This window comes from Asterias rubens, chromosome 12, assembly GCF_902459465.1.
Source record: "Asterias rubens chromosome 12, eAstRub1.3, whole genome shotgun sequence".
In the NCBI taxonomy this organism is placed as follows: Eukaryota; Metazoa; Echinodermata; class Asteroidea; order Forcipulatida; family Asteriidae; genus Asterias; species Asterias rubens.
In genome coordinates, this window is record NC_047073.1 from 13072912 (window position 1) to 13094956 (window position 22045).

A 22045-nucleotide genomic window follows, 5' to 3' on the forward strand; every position below is an offset into this window, starting at 1 on the left:
TGTTTAGTTTCGGTTTATTAATGCAAACAAGTGCGGTGATGCCACAAAAGAGGAAATGTTTAGTTTTGTTTTTAGCGTCTGTAGTGTTTTTACGAGGTCGTCCCTATGGCATCGACCTAGTTCTAAAAACTGAGGTTGGCTTGCCAGTCGTGTCCCAGACTTGATTGTGGTGTGTTTTCTATACAAGCCCGGCAGCTGGTACGGTCATCTGATGTTATTGCCCCAGATACGCCGCATGCTAATCGAATGTAAACGGCAGTCCATGAACGTGCTCGCTCGTACCGACAGGCCAATCACCGTCGCAAGTTACACAATCTAGCCCACAGGGATGCTGGGTTCGGGATATGATGCTTTTATGTCATCCAAACCGCCTGGCCACTGTTATGCAATGCTCACTGTCACGGTTACCAAAGATAGAGAGAAAAAAACGTGGGCTTAGACCCGGGAACCAATGGGGAAGCTTGGAGCGTGGTTAACTGACCTAGCCTGACACGCTTTAAGTACAGGGTTAAGGACAACCTATACATGAAGGGGTGATCAAGTGCAAGGGCTTTGGTCCAGTGATGAACTTAGGTATAGCCTAGTTGCACTTCTTCACCGAAACCATCATCGTTTTGTCTCCTTTTTGGCTGCGGTCTACGCGAGGTAGGAGTGGGTGAATCGAGGGTGTTAGAGCCAACAAGCTGTGCGGCTCTTCGCGAGGTTTTTCCCCGCTCAATTCTCCTCCGGGTCGGGAAATTTTGCGGCGTAAACAGAGAGCTGTACACGAGGCTAGCAGGTAAATAATATTATTAGTAGTATTTAACTCAGTTGGTTAATTTTCACATCTGTATTGTTATTATTATAATCAATTTCGCACAAAACCACAATAGCCGTATATTGTTTGTTGAGGATAGTTCAGCCAGCAACGACCTGGTTGTTTCGGCAAGGTTATCTTTCGACAGCACTGCCAGCTTGGATAATTTATTGGGATTGCAGGTAACTGCTTGAGAATTGGTTGCAAATTGATTCTAGTTGGAGTTCGTGATCTTTTCTCACGAGTCCCCTCCCTCCCCCACCCCAACCTCACCCCCACCCCACCCATCATCCCACGCACCCATTCCCAACTCTTTTACACGCAGGCTTGGGCTTATAGTTAGTGTCCGACTATTAAAACTACAAAAATTCCCGTTTCATACGGCTGGGTGTTATACTATCTTGAATTTATTATAAAGTCTGAAATATTTTTAAATATTTCTTAGACAAACCTGAATGAGACGTATTCCCGGAGAAACCACTATTTTTTTTTTATATTTCTTAGAAAAAAACCTGAATTAAACTTTATGTGTTCCAGGAGATGTCATAGTATGGAGTTAATCACATGAAAATGTTGTATAATGTATCTTTTGGTGGAGCTGAAAAAAAATTAGTCGGACAGCGTTTATCTGAAATTACAAACATGTGAAACATGAGCTGAGCCCGTTGTGTGTGTGGGTCAGAGAAAAAAAATAGTGAAAAAGAATAAAATAAATTTCCAGCATGAGGGCTCCTAAGAACACATTGTCCTTTATTTCAATTAACCGAAACCGATCACTGAGCTGTTGCGTTTCGGGGGGGTTTAAAGGGTCTATGTAACTTTTGTAGGACAAAAAACACAATTTCCACAGATTTACACCAACAAAATTACACAGTTAGAAGATGATGATAGTAGAAAGCTTCCCTGAAAATATAACTTGCTGAGGTAATGTAGTTTTTGGGAAATGAGTAAAACAATGTCATGAAAACAATTTTCGTCTCATGAGACGAAAACTATTTCAATCATTTACAAACGTATTTTCATGACATTGTTTTACTCATTTCTCAAAAACTACAGCACCTCGTTTAGTAGTAATATTTAAAGGGAAGCTTTCCACTATCATTATCTTCAAACCCTGTAAGTTTAATGTAAATCTATGGACATTTTGAAAAAGTACCCAAATCCTTTTATGTTTTCAGAATACAGTTTTTATCCTAACAATTATGACTTTATTCATTTCAGAGGGAAATATTTTACAGCATGGGTCTTGTTTTGTTTTTTATCCTTTCCCCAATCCCTGTAAAATTCCGAGAAAGAAGGAATTTTCCACGAATTTGATCTGGAGATCTCAAGTTTAGAATTTGAGATCTCGAAATCAAGCATCTAAAAGCACACAACTTCGTGTGACAAGGGTGTGTTTTTTTCTTTCATAGTTATCTCGCAACTCCGACGACCAATCGAGCCCAAATTTTCACAGGTTTGTTATTTTATGCATAAAATGTTGATATACATCCAAGTGAGAGGATTGGTCTTTGACAATAACCGATAGTTTCCATCGTCTTTTAACTACAACAAAAATCACAAGGTGACTACACGCTGATGAATGCATTTCACCCCATCAAACAAAACAAATTGCTCATAATGATTGCAAACAGATTACGATTAACAAGAATTCCAGCGTGTTGTTTTATTTAGCACAATACAGAATTCCAAGGAATCTAAAAATAAACCTTCGAAGGTTTTGGCAAAACAACGTTCGTACAAAAAAAACAGGGTTGTGTGACATACTTGGTGCTAACCGCACAGTAACAGGTCAACAAGGTCAAGGCCTATCAGTGACTGTTGAATTACTTCAGTCATTGACGTTTTCTATCATCGCTTTCCTGTGAATTGTTCCGGATGAATAACCCGGTTTTACTAAAGCTCGAATCCCCCCCCCCCCGACCCCCTTTTTGTTCTAAGAATATCCTGTGTTTTGTCCGAGACAATTAAAGTTTTTATGAGAATATTTTTAGTGTTCTTGGCGACTCCTTGTGCTGCACCGTTAGCAGAAAAGCAGATGTCCACTTTTCGACCTCCATAGTATAGGCATATTGCTCCATGGTATACGCCGATACATGAAGAAGATGCAATACATACATTGTACTGATTTAAAATGGGAATAAATAGGTTTGTACTGGCAGATGACTTATAGTTATGAAGGTTCAGTTGTTCTTTTGGGTTATTGTTAACGTCACATTACCTAAAGCATGCAGGTCTAGGTCACTCTTACGTTTTCTTAGAAATATGACTAGCCTATAAACTATTTGTTTATGTGAGAAGCGGGTTTACTCTGCAGTCTGCAGTGCTAAGCAGATATTAGGTCATCGACGAGTGGCCCATTAAGCAAAAAAAATCACGATAAAAGTGCAAACAAAGATGGAATGGAGATAAGGTAGTAACTTTAAAGGGGATAACTTGGCTGTTGTCTTAAATTTTGTAGTTTCATAAAAAGCTACTATTTAGTTGTGTAGTGTTTTTTCTGTTTTGTTTGTTTGTTTGTTTGTTTGTTTGTTTGTTTGTTTGGTTGGTTGGTTGGTTGGTTGGTTGGTTGGTTTTTGTTTGTTTGGTTTTTGTTTTGTTTGGTTTTTAGTTTAGTTTTTTTAGTTTTTAGTTGTTTTTTTAATAACAATTTTTTTCAGCAGTCACACTCTCTCCTAACCAAATTTTAGTGTGCAAAGATGTGGCGAAAGTGTTAAATTTGTGTTTATAATGGCTGTGTCTACTGGAGACTAAACTGTAAAGCCGTCCGCCCATGGTAACGCCAGACAGATAACTTGTGTGAAATTTCGTTTTTCTTATGACCTAAAAATATCCCCATAATATATAAAGGGATAAAGTACCCATCATCTGTATCTTTGTGGATTTTTGAGGATTGTACGATTTCAACGAATATGGGATTAAACGAAGCCCTATGGTTGTACCTGTAGCTGTACACACCGTTAAATGTTTGAATTGTATTAAAGACCACGTGGTGTATGCATGCATTTATGATTTACGAAAGGCTAAAAGTTAAACATCTCGCCAGAAATCAGCCGACGCTTTATTATGGTGTGACTTTGGTCGTCGGAACCACTTTACACGTATGTCGGCGGGTCGCTTCATGCTTTTTGGTGTGCTGGGTTGGATGGTAATGAACAAGATAGCCAAGGGTGATGGTCACGTGTCACTGGCAGACTTGAAACGCATGGTGGCAGCAGACACTTGTAAATTGGCATTTTAGTTATGAGCATGGGTATTAGCGCACCCATTCTTATAGAAGACCAATGAGGGCACCACATTAATTAAGCTCCCATAGAAGCCACGGTAAATGCTACACGTTCAATAAGTATACTTTGAAAATACTAATTAAAAAGTCAACAGCCCAATTAGGGGCACATTGTTGAACCCTTTTCAACTCTCCATAAAAATCACAACCTTTGAATCTTTAATTTACAGACAACAGTTGTGGGTTTAATATTACTCCAGACCATAAAACTTACATGGTAAGAACATGGAGTAAATAGAAGGAGACACAGCGAGAAACCACAACCAACTATTAAAAGGAAGTGGACACTATTGGTAATTACTCAAAATAATTATTAGCATAAAAACTTGCTTGGTAACAAGTAATGGGAAGAGATTGATAGTAAACTGCTTGTGAGAAACAGCTCTCTTAACGTAGTTTTCGAGAAAGAAGTAATTTTCCACCAATTTGATTTCGAGACCTCAGGTTTAGAATTTGAGGTCTCGAAATCGAGCATGAAAGCACACAAGGGTGTTTTTGTTCTTCTTTTTGTTCTTCTTTTCTTTCATTATTATCTCGCAACTTCGACGAGCAATAAATTGAGCTCAAATTTTCACAGGTTTGTTACTTTATATAGGTCTAAATGCATTAAGTGATAAGACTGGTCTTTGACTTTACCAACAGTGTCCAGTGTCTTTAAAGACAGTGGACACTATTGGTAAGTGTCAAAGACCAGTCTTCTCACTTATAGTGTATCTAAACATATGCATAAAATAACAAACCCGTGAACATTTGAGCTCAATTGGTCGTCGAAGTTGCGAGATATGAATGAAAGAAAAAACACCCTTGTCAATCGAAGTTGTGTGCTTTCTGATGCTTGATTTCGAGACCTCAAATTCTAAACTTGAGGTCTCGAAATCAAATTTGTGTAAAATCACTGCTTTCTCGAAAACTACGTCACTTCAGAGGGAGCCGTTTCTCACTAGTGAGTTACCCCCACGGGCTACCTCCGTGGTTACCTTGAGAGATAGATAACCTTATGGGTGAGCGACACCTTCTTTTACGCCCAAACGGGCATCAATGGAATAATCCTACATCCTACGTCAGTCTAAACAATAGAGATCCTTCATGGGTTAATGTGTTAGCCTTGATTTCTATAATGTCCTTCCTCCCGAATTTAACCCAAGGGTTGTTTTCAATTATTGCTGGAGCAGATCATGGAGTTTCTACCTCCATGAGCTGATCCACGTTTCGGAATTGGATAACGTTTACCACTATTCACTCGTGGACAATTCAAATAAACATGATGAGGAACTCATGAATGTAACATTCCGATACATTTAGGGTGCGTTCGTTTAGCTTCCCTGGGTCGACCCCGGTGTGTGGCGGGTTTTTTTTCCAGGACGAACGTGTGCAGATAATTACACATGTTTGTCCTGGGAAAATAAACCGCCACACACCGGGGTCGACCCAGGGAAGCTAAACGAACGCACCATTAATGGTTGCTACTATCAATTCATGTTTAATACGGATGGAAGGGTCACAGAGCGAGGCCTTCTACAGACATGTGCACAACTCAATGGCAGAAACATAAAATCTTACATTGATTTTTATAGAAATTACAACGTTGTGTATACATTTTTGCAAAGAAAAAAGCATCTTGTTTTATTTCTTGTTATTATTTTGTTTCTTGTGGCTATCGCAAAACGCTCAGCTGTTTTGATTGAATCCATGACGAAATTAAGATACAAAATGATGCAACATTTCTGATTACATTGAAAAACAAAAACAAAGGAAATTAATTATTGAAACACTAGGCCCTAATAGACTGTTTCGGTTTTACTTGCAGGGAACGATTTCATGCAGCAGTTGTGCATACCAAACTATTTTATTTATACTAGAAAGTTTTGTGCACCAATTGAGATATTTTGTTGAGCTTTTTTGCTAATTATTACAATTATACAAGGAAAATCGTAGCTAAAAGGGACAGTGTATATAAATAGCGTGGATTGAGCGCGTGATTATTATGGTCACCTGACCAGGTAGATGACCCTCTGGTTGCACTTTTAAACTCCAGACCACCCGGTGGCCTTTGCCTGACCCTGGGCTGACCCTCTGCCCGCATTTTGAGACGTGACTACTAGACCACTCAAAAGATTCCTGTCTGGGTAAGTTACATAATCCACACCATACCGAGGCCACCTACGTGTTGTAATCCATTATCGTTCGTTGGTCGAACCACGGTCGAACACGCCCATGTGATGCACATTGATCCGCGTGCGTTTTAGACTTGATTTCAAGTCTGAGACTGCGGTTATCTCTGCATCGGCCGCGCAGAATTTTCTGCAGAATTGCTATCACACGCTTTATGAACTCAATTGATGACAGGTCAGGTCTCAGACAATATCGGCTCTCAGGATTACTAACCTCAATCACAGACTTGGAACCAAGTCTATGTGCGTTTCATCATGAAGGTAGAACACCTCCATGGTTTCATCAATGCAATGAACGTCCATAGCGGCCTGATCCGGTGAGAGACCGTGGCCGAAGGATGACCCCGGCAGTGGACCATTCTGGACGTACTGTAAACCCAGACTGGTCTTACTAAGCAGGGTCAAGCCGGGGACAGCTGGTATCCTTAGGCCTGACCACTCGAGCCACTGACCATATCTCTGTGACCTGGGAATAGTACCGATGACCACTCCCTGACCAGATAAAAATAATAATAGCTCATAAGTGCAACCTTCGTCTAGCTCACCATGGACAATGTACGCAGTGAGGTTTCATTATAAACCAACGTAACTTCAGACAACTGAAAAAATAATTATTATTATAATTGAGGGACAAACTCTATAAGAAAGGCCAGATGCTTTCCTTGTGACAAGGACAACAATAAATCTGGTCCTTCAATAATTGTGGGGACCCGGATTGCAATCTAAACTGTACCTGTAAGGACAGTGACGCCGTGTTTTAAAAGAAGCCCGGATGTGTATGTTCATGAAGTATTGTATAAACAAATTAATGTAATTTAAAACAATTATTGAATACAAAGTCTGTGAAACTTTTACAAACGTATAAAAAGTAAGATGTTCCCTGGAATATTGAGCGAAGACTAAAGATACCAACCACCGAAAACAAGACCTGAAAATACGGTAGATTCCATGATGAAGCTGAGGGTGCTGCCGTAATCTCTGTCGTGTTCCCTCTTTGACAATGGTACGATAAGTGATGACAAAATGATTGTCATTGTAAACCAGACTATTATTTGCGATTTTTCGAACTGGATACATTACATTGGTTTTGGGAAAAACAAGATGGCTGCCCAGTGAATATTGGGAATGCACATCGTTGAAAACGGTCGAACCGTGGTTTAACCCATGAGAAAACCACGTGGTCATCGGAGTCTGTGGTTGAGCCTTGCACTATACATGTACATGTACATGTATCCATGATGCAGCTTAGTAGAAACATAGAGTAAGTCCTTACTCTATGGTAGAAAGGGGTTTCTACCTCCATGATGTGACACAACAGTGTGTATGCGCATGCGAAACTTCTATTACGTAATATTATTTCATGGCCCTCTTGTAAACAGCAGATTATGGAGATCACGTTTTGGTTGGAACAATTCTTACGGTGTAGAACAATAAATAAGAAATAAGACACTGATTTATGTGTATCCGTTCCCTACAATGTACATATTATGGCTCAATAAAAATGATAAAATAAACAACAATACCAAATCAGACACGTTTAAAAAGCTGAGAACATAAACAACAAATAATATAATAAGCACAAATGAATTGGTAAAAAACTAGAAATCACAAAATCCATGTTATGAAAACACACCCTTCCAAAACGGGCCTACTTACGAGATCACCCATAAAATAAAGTTAAAAAAACACCGAATTAGTAAAAAGCTTTAATTTAAAGAAGGGGGCCAAAGTCTTAGAACGGACTTTAAAAGCTAGAGAGAGGAATTGATGATGCCTTATCAAAGATTTATACAATTAAGAGTATAAATCGGAAATGTTACACAATATGGAAGGTTCTTCGATCTGGAGAACGATAGTTTGGAACTATAAATAGAAAGACAGTAATTATAGTAATTTCACCAGAGAAGGTCCCGACCGAGCTACTAGCCCTCTACCTCCATTGTCAGATTGTATGTACCCACATTTTGGTTAACACACCTCACCCGTTTTGTTTTTATCAAGTTTCATCTGCTAATTACATTTTTTGTTTCTATGTTGTCACTTCATTTTTTTTGACAATAATTGTTTTTAAAATAAGTATAGTACTTGTTTATTTGTCGATCGTAACAATGAACAAAGTAATTAGATTTATCTGGAGAAATTAAGTGGAGAAAAGGATATTATGGTTCCGAATTCTTGCACAAATTGAAACATGGAACCGGCATACATGGCCACTGGTTGGGGCAACTTTGCCAATGAACATTGTGTTGGGGCGACTTTGCTATTTGGCGAGGTGAACGCTGTGTTGGGTTGGAACGACTTTGCTATTGGGCGAGATGAACATTGTGTTGGGGCGACTTTGCTATTGGGCGAGATGAACATTGTGTTGGGGACTTAATTGCTATTTGGCGAGATGAACATTGTGTTGGGGCGACTTTGGTTTAGGGCGAGATGAACATTGTGTTGGGCGACTTTGCTTTTTGGCGAGATGATCATTGTGTTAGGGCGACTTTGGTTTAGGGCGAGATGAACATTGTGTTGGGGCGACTTTGCTATTGGGCGAGATGAACATTGTGTTGGGGACTTAATTGCTATTTGGCGAGATGAACATTGTGTTGGGGCGACTTTGGTTTAGGGCGAGATGAACATTGTGTTGGGCGACTTTGCTTTTTGGCGAGATGATCATTGTGTTAGGGCGACTTTGGTTTAGGGCGAGATGAGCATTGTGTTGGGGCGACTTTGCTATTGGGCGAGATGAACATTGTGTTGGGCGACTTTGCTTTTTGGCGAGATGATCATTGTGTTGGGGCGACTTTGGTTTAGGGCGAGATGAGCATTGTGTTGGGGCGACTTTGCTATTGGGCGAGATGAACATTGTGTTGGGCGACTTTGCTTTTTGGCGAGATGATCATTGTGTTAGGGCGACTTTGGTTTAGGGCGAGATGAGCATTGTGTTGGGGCGACTTTGGTTTAGGGCGAGATGACAGGATCCGCCTTGCGAAGAGCCATTTGATTGATACAAATCGTATGGTGCGATCCCATGCATGTAATTTGTTAGATTTTGTGTTTAGTCTACTTCCTTTGAGGCGAGTACAAACGGTGCCTGGTAGGACCAGGCTGCGAATTTTGTTTGTATCCAACCCCGCTACCAAGCTTAGATGAGAAGGGGGAAGGACGCTTGTATCTCCTCTTTGTCACGCACACTAGTTACACAACAAAATTATCGAACCCCTCTCCCAACCTTAGATGAGAAGGGGCAAGGACGCTTGTAGCTCCTCTTCGTCACGCACAGTAGTTAAACAACAGAAATAATCTCGAAGGTCGCACCATTACGCAACTCCAGATCGCACAGAGTATGTGACGAACCAGTAGCCACTGCGCTTGCGCAGCGTATTACGTAATGTTACTCCTGTAAGAATTCGAGGTGTACTGAGGGGGGAAAGAGTCTCCACGAGTTGTTTTCAATTTAGTAAAATAATCAAAATCAAGCTGCACGTACGCATCGACTGAATAGCTCTGATCTCAGTGTTGTTAAACTTTAGAAAGCAGAACCTGCACTAGTTTTCATTGGATATTAATTAAGTTTTTGGAGCGAAGACGTTTTTGAGGATTTGCCTTGGGATGAAAGGTGTTAATTAAAATTTGTATTGTGGATGGACTAAATCCGCCTGCAACCAGAGAGCATCTTTCAACAAGAGACCAACTGTTTTCCAGTTGAATATATTCTTCTGAAAGGACTTTTCGGATTTTGTGTAAGGTACACATCTTAATCAGATTTTTTATATGTTTTCTCTAATAAAATTTTGTTACGACTGATGTCTTTCTTCCTTTCAAGTTTCTTTTTCGTTAACTGTTTTATGTGTGTGTGTTTGTGGTATTGTTCTCGATTCAATTTGTTCAGTAAATCAGTGCAATCTTTGGTAACTATGTGTATTATATTAATTGAAATAAGATTTTATGCTAACTTTTAGGACGATCGCTTATTATAAGATTTAGAAGTGAGATGGTTTGAAGTGATATTATAAAAGTGCAGGTGTTCAAATGCGATATAACTTGCGGAAAGTAGGAATTTCAATCAGAGCATTTTAATCGAAGTTTTTTATACGTAACTTTCTAACTTGCTTAAGTTTGATTTGATTGTCGAACTCTTATTGAAAACTGTTCTGGACAAACTGCCCGAATTGGAGCAAACCTAGGTTCTATGATTAAAGACAATGGACACTATTGGTAATTGTCACAGACCAGTCTTCTCACTTCGTGTATCTCAACATATGCATAAAATAACAAACCTGTGAAAATTCGGAGTTGCGAGATAACTATGAAAGAAAAACACCCTTGTAACACGAAGTTGTGTGCTTACAGATGCTTTATTTCGAGACCTCAAAATCTAAACTTGAGGTCTCAAAATCAAATTCGTAGAAAATTACTTTCTCGAAAACTACGTTACTTCAGAGGGAGCCGTTTCTCACAATGTTTCATACTACCAACCTCTCCCCATTACTCTTTACCAAGTATTAAGGTTTTATGCTAATAATTATTTTGAGTAATGACCAATAGTGTCCACTGCCTTTAAATCATAGTCTTGTCAAATTTTCTCAAACTTTGACTGGCCCCACCAATTATGTCTAGCGTATTTCCTTCCTTAACTAAAATACTATTATTTTGTTTGTTATGTAATTTATTTTCCGCTCCCGCTTTTCCAAGTTTCGGGTTACTGTTTGTTCGACATATTTATTCAAGTGGGTATGCAACGATGAATGTATTTATTCGTCATTTTGTCATTTCTTGCTTCCCTAACTTCATAGACTTGAGAAGCCCACGATATCGTATTCATGATCAAATTATGCGTGTTTCTCCAAGGCGATCTGGAACCGGATCTTGGACGTTAACCCACCGCTGCCTCGATACATTGTTGGGAAGTTATGCTGTGTGTTTGCTTAGGCCGTAACATGACGTAACGGCCCAACCAGAAACCTTTATGCCTTTAATGACAATAGAATGTTTTCTGTTAACGCTGAGTAGCGTTCGTCAGTTTGATTTTAATCTACCCTCTCTATTGATTGAGTTTGATTGTTAGCCTGTTATTAGCAACTTGCGTAACTCTTCTTTGGGGTGTAACTTTTTGAAAGTGCAGTACGGGTCGGGCTTTTATGTAATCCGAGATAAGTGCACCATTTCGGAATACGATTTGTTGTTAACTTTAAAAATGTTGGTCTAATTAGTAATTCGAGTTATATTAAGCAACTTTCATGTGGTGAAAATAAATCCATAAAAACTCGATTTTTTTTAACATTCTCGATACGACAAACAAAATGCGAATGTTCTGTGGCCAAAAGGCTGCGAACCGTTGTTAACATAATCTGTTTTTGTTTCGCAACTATTCATCTTGGCAGAGGGTTTGTTTAAAAAAAAAAATTGTAAATAATTAAAGGCCTACAAGAGGATTGGGATGTTGTCAATACATATAGTAATTAAATTCCCCACAGTTCTTGAAGCTCTAAGATTATCATCAGTGCTGCTGCGACTGCGACCCATGCTAGTTGCTACCCCAAAAGCAAAGCCCGGTAACGGTGACATCTCGGTTCATTCATAAGAAATTATTGATCATCTCTTCTTACGTAACTTCACCTAAGCTTGCCTGATTCACGTGACACAGCAACTATTTCGTGTCAGAGGAATTCAAATTCTTTCTATGCCCGAGGGGTCATGCACGACTAGCACATACCTATGGTTTTTGTGGTATTATGTCCACCAGTGACGTCATTCTATATATGAATAATTCATGAACGGGAAGCATTACGTAATGGAACTTGTAAACGGCTTACAGCTACAGATAAGGTTAATTTCATTGGAGCTATGTTGATTTTAACGGTCGAGCTTGTACTATGGTGCTACACAACTTGCCACGTATAGTATTATTTGTATCTTGGTAAATGTTCCAACGAGTTTGCTGCCATCTATCGTCTGAAAAGTAATTTTTAAACTTTCGCTTGGTTCCTCAACGCCATAGGCTAGGCCTAGACCTTTTCTGATGCAATTGCACAGCCTTGGTTAACGCCAACCGAGGTTGGCAAACTATGGAAAGCCACACGTGTATAAAGCAAAAACAGATAACATAGTGTCGACTTTGTGGATGGGTGGTATTTCATTTAGTTGACAGTTGCAAAAAATATTGTTTTTTTTTTTTGTTTTTTTGTATAGTTTATTTTTATTTTATATAGTATATATTTTATATTAACTTAATTTTTCGGGAATAAAACGAACAGTAATGCATATTAATTAGGTTTAAAACATTGAAAAAATGCTGTCACGAGTTCCGGTTTACAAAGATCGAGATCAATAATAAGATGTCTGTATGTCTTCAATCCATTAAGAAGAATTAATTTCATTCTTTGCCTTGTACTAACAAAAAGAAGAGAGCTAAACAATCGTTTGCATTACCAATTTTGTTTACGCATTATGCGCATTGCGTCGAGACGTGAAAATCAGCATGCATCATTACATCATCAACATGTCGCGCTCGTCACCACCAGCCCAGCGGTATTGTAGATTAGATTGGTGGGTCTGAGCCGAACCAATGGATACGTGTCATTAATGTGAAGGGTTCACTGACATGTTACGAATGAACATGGAGTTTGGTCGCTGCGTCAATAACAAGCCACAACTCGCAGTAAAAAAAAACGGAAGACAAATAAAAACATTTTGTCATGAGGGTTACCAAACGAAATGAATGTTGCGAAACGGGAGCACTGTCCTCTTGAGTGTTATTCAGGTAGTTGGCTTCCAAAGTAAACAAAAATATGACAAACTTTTAAATATTTTTATTTATTTATTGTTTCTGCTACAGAATTCCATACGAGAGATCACAATGGCAGCAACAGCATCTCCACTTCCCCAGACATCAGCTTTGAATCTTTCCATCAAGATGACGGACCAGGTGAACAACAGGGACTACCTCGCACAGCACCGACACTGCGGCAAGCCTGTGCAGCGTGTCCACCCGAACGGTCGCCTGTCCGAACAGGGGAGTCTTCCACCCATGGAGCTATCAACCAAGCTCCCCAACGGCGCGGACCCAATGGATCTGAGCACGAACATACCAGACCTGATCATGTCCCGTAAGCAGAGAGTGTTCACCTCGGAAGACTCTAAGGATATCCAGTATTGGGACAAACGCCGCAAGAACAACGATGCCGCCAAGAGATCGAGAGAGAAGCGGCGCCTGACGGACCTCGTTCTGGAAACTCACGTGATGAACCTCGCTAGGGAGAACGAGAAGCTCAAAGCAGAGCTGCAGGCCATGAAAGGCAAACCTTGCAAGAACAAAAACACCAAAAGTCAAAACAGGATCCATCCAACATCAAGTGGCAAACAATTAGGCCATGGAATTGCTTACCCCGTTTATGAGCAAGATTTATCATTCTTCCAAGCACCACCAACCACCAAAATGTACCCAGCCGAACAACCCAAGAACTTGCTACCACCATATCCAACTTCGTTGCAACCTACAGTACGTCCATTCACGGATAGACTAGCTACTGAAATTCCTCACAGGGCACCAGTTTCTTTGCCGCCAAGCATGGATGTCAACGCAGTCCATGCCTACCTCGGGAATTCACATCAACTGATGATCAAGCAAGAAACCCCGATAGATCAACCACTGGTAGCTCGGCAACCTTATGTTGGTTTCTATAACGGCAAGACCAAAGTGACCTCGCCATCAGAGGGTCAATCTTTCTCCCCATCGTTGCTCCCTTCGGTTCCCCCGACTATACAAACTAACCCGATAGACGCCCAACAGAAACCCCCCTCCCCACCCTCTCCACACAGTGCCTTCTCATCAGGCATTGAACTCTCCAAACTTCCTCATAAACTTCGCGATAAACTAAAGCGTTCTCTTGCACAGACCGAAGAGGGCGCTGTCGTCAAGACACCATCAACATCCGAAGAGCCATTGTGCAAGATAAAGAGAACAGTGTCCTCTGAAATGTCTAGTATTCCTATCCCACAAACATCAAAGGTCGCTCATGAAGAACTTCAATGTGGTCGCCCTAGGTTGGACAGCTTTACACCCCCTCCTTCAAGCTCTTCAAGCGATGGCAACATAAGCCCCCATACATGTAGCTCCGTCTTGGAGTACCCAGTCAAATCAGAATTCATCCCTTCTGGTTCCTCATCTGAACTTACCCTGAACGAAACCCACGAGAGGATGGTTGAGGCAGCCCAGGCCTTAGCAGCCCTCAACAAAGGTACCACAGAGGGTTTCCCCATGCATGGTAGCGTACGCAATCTTCAAATGAGCATGGATGACAGTGCGAAATACTGGGACAAGCGAAGACGCAATAACCAAGCTGCCAAGAAATGCCGAGATGCAAAGAGACTCTTGATCGATTACAGAGCAGCTCGTTCGGCTTACTTGGAGCAGGAGAACATCCAGCTACATCATGAAACGTCTTCGCTGCAGAAGGATGTGGCGAGATTGAAGGAACTTGTCAGGAGAAAAACGGCAGAAGCAAACAAGAAGTTATCTCAACAGTAACTTGACATTGACACAAACTGTTTGTAACTTTGCCATAATATTATAATTTCGTATGTTTCTCAACAATGTTGAATTTGATCAAAGATAACAAAAAACACCGATGGTGTCAATTCTGAAGACAAATTGATGGTATCTGGTAAGGAGACACAAGAATTCTGCTTAACTATTTTATTTGCTACGCAAATATTGAGCAGGGAAACCAGTCACAAGCGATGTTCATTGAATTATTAACAGTTCACAACATTAATGATTTGTATACTATTTCTTATTCTTGAGAAATTATACGATCATCAAATTGGTGTACCCTTCTTTCTTTCAATTTTACTGAGGACATTCACTTTGGATGCCATGAAATGCACCCCATTACTACTTCTTTGTCACAGGAATGCTGGTGTGTAGATTGTACAAAATTTGTTTTTGGAGGTTTATAACTGGTGCTGTAAATATTAGGCTCTATCCCTTGTGCACACAAAACCGTTAAAATTGCTGCAAAGTGTATAGCTTTATCGATAACTTGGTTTTTCTTTTTGTACGATAAATATTGAAGATACTAAACGTACAGTATGTTTAAAACATCAATCCTAATTTATTTTATAAATAAAACTATAAGAAAGCGTGTTGGTCGACCAAAACAATCGACACTAAACCTTTCCAAAAATGTTCACATTTTGTCCACATGTTTAAATCGCTCTTCATAAAAAAAAATGCATTATTTTTACAGGGCCTTCAGAAGTTCTCAGAGAGTTCTTATTATCGGGTTTTTGGAGGACTGCATGTGTACAATCTCATAAGAAAGGTCGCCCACAATAATTGTTTGTTTTTTCTTGTCGAAAACGCCTTGAATATTGCATTATATTTTTACCCGTCCTGATTTTGTTTTAAAAGTTCAGAAATAAGTCCAGTGCATAATACAATACAATAAAACTGTATTGACTGCATTTATTACCGAATTTTTATTAGTTTATTTGGTTATGTACACTTTGACGTCATTATTTTCTGTTTCATATGTTTGATTATTGTATAATTACTTGAAACTAATAGTTTTGTTGTTCAGCGGGCCAAGCTTCGTTTCCAATCATGAATAAACATTAATCATGTGTGATTTCATGTTAATTAAGTTTTGACAATGTGTCTGGTTGATGGTTTGTGGATATACATGTATAACTCAAGGAATGATTCTGTAGTTGTTGTTTTTTTTTGGGGGGGGGAATTAAAGGGCCCAATTTGGAGGACGACTAAAACTAATGGGAAAGGTTTCGTATTGGTACATCATCAACACATTTTTTGTACACCAAGATTGCCACTGTCGTAGCGCTTTTCAATGGTGATTTTTGTTTTCTAAATCGATTAAAAAAAGGGAATTCTTAAAAATAAATCAGGAATTTCTTTTAGAATGGCAAATTTAAAAGGCAGGGGAGGATTCCGCTGGGGGAGAAGGTGTGAAGAAATAATTTGGTGGTTGGATTTTGCTGTTTAGAATCGTTCATTAGGAAGGTGGGTCGGGTTGGTTGGGACAATGGTTGGGTTGGTTGGGACAATGGTTGGGTTGGTGTTGGGACAATGGTTGGGTTGGTTGGGACAATGGTTGGGTTGGTTGGGACAATGGTTCACTTGGAAGTTGAGTTTGGCCAGTTTGTGAACTTTCCTCAAGCAATCATAGAAGGGGGAGGTTGGGTTAGAGAGGGGGGGGGGCATGTTTAATTCGGACGAGACCATGGTGGGTGGTTTCGGGGCCAGTTTTGTCCGAAATGTCGTTCGTCAATGTAGATGGGGAGGGTTGTGGGGACCATTGTGATTTTGGATGTTCGTTTTGTCCGTTTGGTGAACTGACTGATCAGCAATAGTCATAGACGGGGAGGGGGACCGTGGTGGTGCAAGGGGTTATTTTATTTTATTTTTCGTTGGGAACTTTAGTTCAGCATGTGGTGGTTGGGGGGGGGGGGCTTAAAGAGTACCCGGCTCGTAAAAGAACACTTCAAAAGCAAGTTAGCAACCTATAATAGCATATTATTATGTTATTGTCCTTAATAATACCCCCAACGTTGATACTTTGTTCACTATGTTCAATTCAATAGATATATGCATTGCCTTTTCAACAATAAGAATAATCAGTACATGAAAAAAAGTGACCAAATCATGAGCACATAAAGTGTTCAAAGTGCTTTGATTATCATTGTGTTTCGCTCAGATATCCATTCTGTAATGGTAAAGATTTGCAGCCAAAACCCTTACAGTCAATGACATCATTCGGCAAACAATCTGTAGCTGACAGAGAACAAAAATAACATCGGAACAATGGACTGACAGCATTTTGTAGACTTGTTGTGTAAACAAAAAGGTGGAGTTTGACACTTCGAAACGGTAATGACCGGACAAGTAGGCCTACTGGGCACAGTCCGGGCATATTCCTCGCAATAAATTTTAAAGGAAAAGTATACCTTTGATTATTTTTTAACCATTCGTTTGTTTTAATCTATGTAGATAAACATAATAAACCTAACAATCATCTGAAAATTTCAAAAAGTGGTCGCGTTTTTTTGTGTTTTTTTTTTTAGATTATCGCCGAAAATCCGGAGCGAACATAGTTTTACTAAAAAATTTGTGCATTCTGAATGGTTTTATTGAGGAGCAAATTATGATTTTTTTAAAATAGCAACTGACACATTTTGCATATTATTTTGCTCTGCTATACAAGGAAAATCGTTCACTGTGTTTATATCCCTTGTTGGGGTTTGCCGTTTTCTCAGGAGCAAAACATGTAAGCTATGAAAAAAAATAATACCTTGCCACCACAGACTTTTACTATTCTAGAGCCAGCGCTTGGTGGCGCTATGAAAAAATTACAACGACATAGTCGGATACCCTCATGGCAGGACTTGTGCCATCTGATAGTGTTATGGAACACTAGATACCCGACAACTGTAATATTGTTTTTTTCTGCACAAGTTTTGCGGCTGGGCTGCTCACAAAAGTCGACGAAATGGAAGAAAAGGGAAGAGTGAATACCTTTGTTAATGATGGAAGCTTCATGGAAATGTTCTGAAAGAGGATGGAAGAAGAAAAACTCAGAGGTAAAGGAGACCAATCAGTGAGCGGGGCGAAGGACGGTGAGCTGCTGGGAGGAAGCAATCAACGACGGCCCGGCGGTGACTCGGCCACGGACATGACGGAAGGGTCGTCGAGTGGCCGAACTCCCACAGATAAAGAAACACTTTTGCCAGATCAAAAAACAACCAACAAAACAGATTCTGATGTTGAACAATCTTGTGGTGCCAATTCGCAAACTTTATCCACACAACAAAGTGAGAATATGGACAGAAATTCAGATATAAAACATGAAAAGCGAAAGTCAAAATGGGAGCAAGTTGAAGAAAAGACAACAGCAGAGGAAGTGACAGCAACAGAAGATTCCAGTAAAACAGAATCTACAGTAACGACCGCCCAGAAAAAGTATAGCCTTTTGTCACATGTAAGTCCTTTATTGGAAAATTGGTCCCCTTTTCTTTCGTCACTTTTTCATAATATTTAATATTAAAATTATCCAATTTCCCAAAAATGTACAGACAGTTACTTTCACAGTCATGACAGTAGTTATCATGGTAAACTAAATACGAGTCAATGGATGTTGACTAATGATTGTTGTTTGATTATATTTTTACCAAAAAACTGATGGCCCCAACACCCAACACTTTTCAACCCCAAAACTTTGAGCAGTTTTGGTGTTTATGTAATGGAAGCAGCCATAGTCAAGCGAAAAGAATTAAAAAGAGGGAGAGGTAGAAAGCGCCTTAAAAAAAGCAAGGGGATGACTAACAAAGGTGTACAGAATGAGGGTGGTATATATAGGGATGATGAGGTGGAGTTGCAAACACAAACATCCAGACCACAGGTATGCAGGTGGAACAAGGGTTAGGGAGAAAAGGTGTGACAGACTAAAGAAGGGATCTTGATGGGGGTGGGGAGCTCGGAGAGGTTAGGAGTTCTCGATGATGACAACAAGTTGTGGATCATTGATGTTCAGACAGCATGGGGACCGGGTCGAATAGTCTGGAGGTGCCTCAGAATCATGTCAGAAATGTATGGAGTGGTTTGGAAGATGGAGGATGATGTTCGTGATACCACCAGTGTCACAGTGAGATAGGGGGTCAGGTCATCTGCACCACCACGATTCTCATCTCTCAAATATCTTGCAATTATAAAGAACTACATAGATTAGATTGACAGTATCCAGAAGGTGAATACATCTCCTCAGACATCTGATAAAAGACTTCATCACTCGAGGTCTGCTTAAGTTTGACGCTGTCCTTGTTGTTTTTTACACAGGTCGGCAAACGAAAAGGGGGGAAACCTTCTCTAAAGACAGGAACTGTAAAGAAGCCCAAGACTCCAGAAGCGGTATGCAGGACTTAGCCTTTTTCTTTTCCCTATCCCTTTCAAACATTGCAGATGATAAACTGTACCTTGGAGAGCATACTAAGAGCACCAAGGCGATGACCAGGGGTCACGGAGGCAGTTGCCTTTGATACCTCTGTGAAGCACTAAGGCCTCATCAATGCTTGAGAGACGCATGCCTACACCCTTCACACCTTCAGCGTTCTCCCTTAACAATTGTCCACGGGCCAAATGCCAATTAAGATGCCAAATAAAAACAGTCAAAATTCACTCCAGAAGGTCCAAACCCTGACCCAATGATCAAATAATCAAGTCTGGCTGTCGCACAAATTTCCATTTAAACCAGTCAAATTTCTTATCAACCCCACCGCCCCCATCCCCCACCCCCCTCCCCTGTTTTGTTGGTTGTTGGCTCACATTTTGGCGGTTAATTTTTTGGAAGTAGTCTGAGGCTAACAAACGCTAAACAATTGTTGATAGCTAGATTCCTTCAAACTCTTTTTTACAACATCAATATTTTATTTTACTTTATTTTAAGACCTTCAAATCAGGGAGCCACATTTACAGCAGTCTCCCTTAAATTTAAGTGCCCTGGGCAGTGAGTAGTACTGTCATGATTACACTGTGCCAACCCTCAACCCAACACCAACCCCATAATATGTTTATAATTTTCCTCTTTTTCCATTTTTCTTTTCAGCCTAAGGATCCATGGTCCAAGTACTTGGCAGAGGTAGAGAAATACAAAGCGCATGTTTGTGGTGATGAGGACAAATCCCGACCATTAGTCAAGTGATGAATTCTCTCCAAGCCAGCAGTAATAGTTGGATACATTTATTTCATACTTTGGTTAATATAAAGGGAGGTTACACCTTTGGTAATTTCACCAAAACTTAATGGCCATAAAAACCTACTTGGTAAAGGGCATTGGAGAGCTGTTGATATTACAAAACATTGAAATGACACCCTTTTGAAGCTATTTGGTTTTAGAGAAAGGGGTAATTTTCATACTCAAAATTGTGAATTATGAGGAAGGCTCTCACTCATCTGAAACTTTCTGAGAGTACACAATTCTATGCAACGAGGGTGGGTTTTTTTTCTTCCATTATTTTCTTGCAATTTTGATGACCAACCGAGCCCAGTTTTACACAGGTTTGTTATTTTTAGGCACACCAAGTGAGGATACTGGTCTTTAAGAGCTACCAAAAGTGTATCCTGCCTATTTAAAGGAACCATTGCCTTGGGTCAGTCGAGTTGGTCTTTGAAAAGCGTTTGTAACCTTTTGTTATAGATTGCATATTATGATTAAAAAATATATTTTAAGAGTAGAATATAATGATCCACATAAGTATCACTCAAAATTGCGTGGTTTTCCTTTTACCTCGTCGACAAACACGGTCGGCCAATTATGGGAGTCAAATTTTTGACTCCCATTAATGGCCGACCGTTTTAGTTCGCAAAGTAAAAGGAAAACCATGCAATGTCGAGGCAAATGTGTGTGGATCATTGTATTCTACTTTTTAAACATCTTTCAAACCATATGCATTTTATAACAAACGGTTACAAACGCTTTTCAGAGACCAACTCGACCGATCCAAGGCAACGTGTTTCCAACTAGCAAGTTTTGCTTGTTTTGTAAATATCAGTCAAATTGAAATTGGTCTACCCCTACCTCATTTATATTTCAATGGAGTAGTACTACAGTTGGTTAAAGGATTTTTCCAAAGTGGTTGTTTTATATATGGCATTTTTCTGGTACCATTTATTTGGTTTGTATCTATAAATAAACTAATAACTGCACCTAGTATAGAGGTTGTACAACTCGACCAGAGTTTTTTCAACCAGTATATTTATAAATATTGGTTTTGCAAATAATGTGCTGTTAATTTCAAAATTGCCAAACCTCGAAGTGAAACAGTACAAAGAAATGTGAAGTTCTAAAGTCAAAGACGGCCATTAATTTGTATATTTCAAACCATCCTAAGTAATGTTTAGTATCATTAACATCTGTTGGCTTCAAGACTCCGAAGACAAACCTAATGTAATTAAAGTTATTACCACTATCATTACTTTTACGGGACCAGAAATATTTTTAAAGGACTACAAGTTTTGAGTGAACTTTCAGCAAGAGGTTTGGATATAAAAACTAGGGCTAAAATTAGTTCGATATTAGAGCAACTATTGATTACAGGACCACATTGTTTATGGAGATTATTTCCCTTTACTCAACATTCCTGCAAACCTGTCCTCGTCAACAATCTTTTGATTGCTTTGAAATGTCCCTTTTGGAGAAATGCATACTATTAAATTCAATTAATTGTATTAAATTAGGGATAGCTAAAGTTAAACTAGCTGACTAGTGCAGTTATTGGCCCAGTTTAGATTTATTGCATTTTGGCGACTGTCAATTGGCTATGGCTATGGATTGCTTTGTCATCATGCATTGAAATGTCCTCAGCAACAGTCACAGCCAGAGTCTGCTAAGCAACAACCAATGATTGTTATTTGAATTGCCCCTTCTTTCTTTGAGTATTATCCAAGACAATTATGTTAATTACAAACTTTGACAATAAAGTCTTCTTTGTCAAAAAAGATATTTCATCTATTGTTTTAATTTTGAAGTGCTATATAAGTGTTTTGCATGATTTTTGTTGGTAAAGGTAACAATATTGAACTGGTCATAGAACTGCTTACACAGAAAATGGTGCTTAAAGGCAGTGGACACTATTGGTAATTACTCAGAATAGTTATTAGCATAAAACCTTACTTGGAAACGAGTAATGGAGAGCTGTTGATAGTATACACCATTGTGAGAAACGGCTCCCTCAGAAGTAACATAATAATTTTCGATAAAGAAGTAATTTTCCACGAATTTGATTTTGAGA

At 39.5% G+C, this 22045-nt stretch overlaps 2 protein-coding genes across 3 annotated transcripts; both read left to right on the forward strand.

Annotated features, from left to right (window-relative positions):
• The first annotated feature begins 291 nt into the window (after positions 1–291).
• Positions 292–15888, forward strand: LOC117298033 (nuclear factor interleukin-3-regulated protein-like). Of its 2 annotated transcripts, none has more exons than XM_033781258.1 (2): positions 292–778; positions 13080–15888. In XM_033781258.1, the coding sequence occupies exon 2, from the start codon at positions 13101–13103 to the stop codon at positions 14769–14771; it is 1671 nt and encodes a 556-aa protein (XP_033637149.1). In that variant the 5' UTR covers positions 292–778; positions 13080–13100; the 3' UTR covers positions 14772–15888. The 2 variants fall into 2 exon arrangements, with proteins under 2 accessions (XP_033637149.1, XP_033637150.1); XM_033781259.1 differs by lacking the exon at positions 292–778 and adding an exon at positions 9678–9989.
• A 1805-nt stretch (positions 15889–17693) lies between these two features.
• Positions 17694–20475, forward strand: LOC117297873 (telomerase RNA component interacting RNase-like). The gene is made up of 3 exons (XM_033781043.1): positions 17694–18240; positions 19095–19166; positions 19861–20475. Exons 1-3 carry the CDS (start codon positions 17821–17823, stop codon positions 19954–19956), a joined length of 588 nt encoding a protein of 195 aa, XP_033636934.1. The 5' UTR covers positions 17694–17820; the 3' UTR covers positions 19957–20475.
• Positions 20476–22045: the final 1570 nt, after the last annotated feature.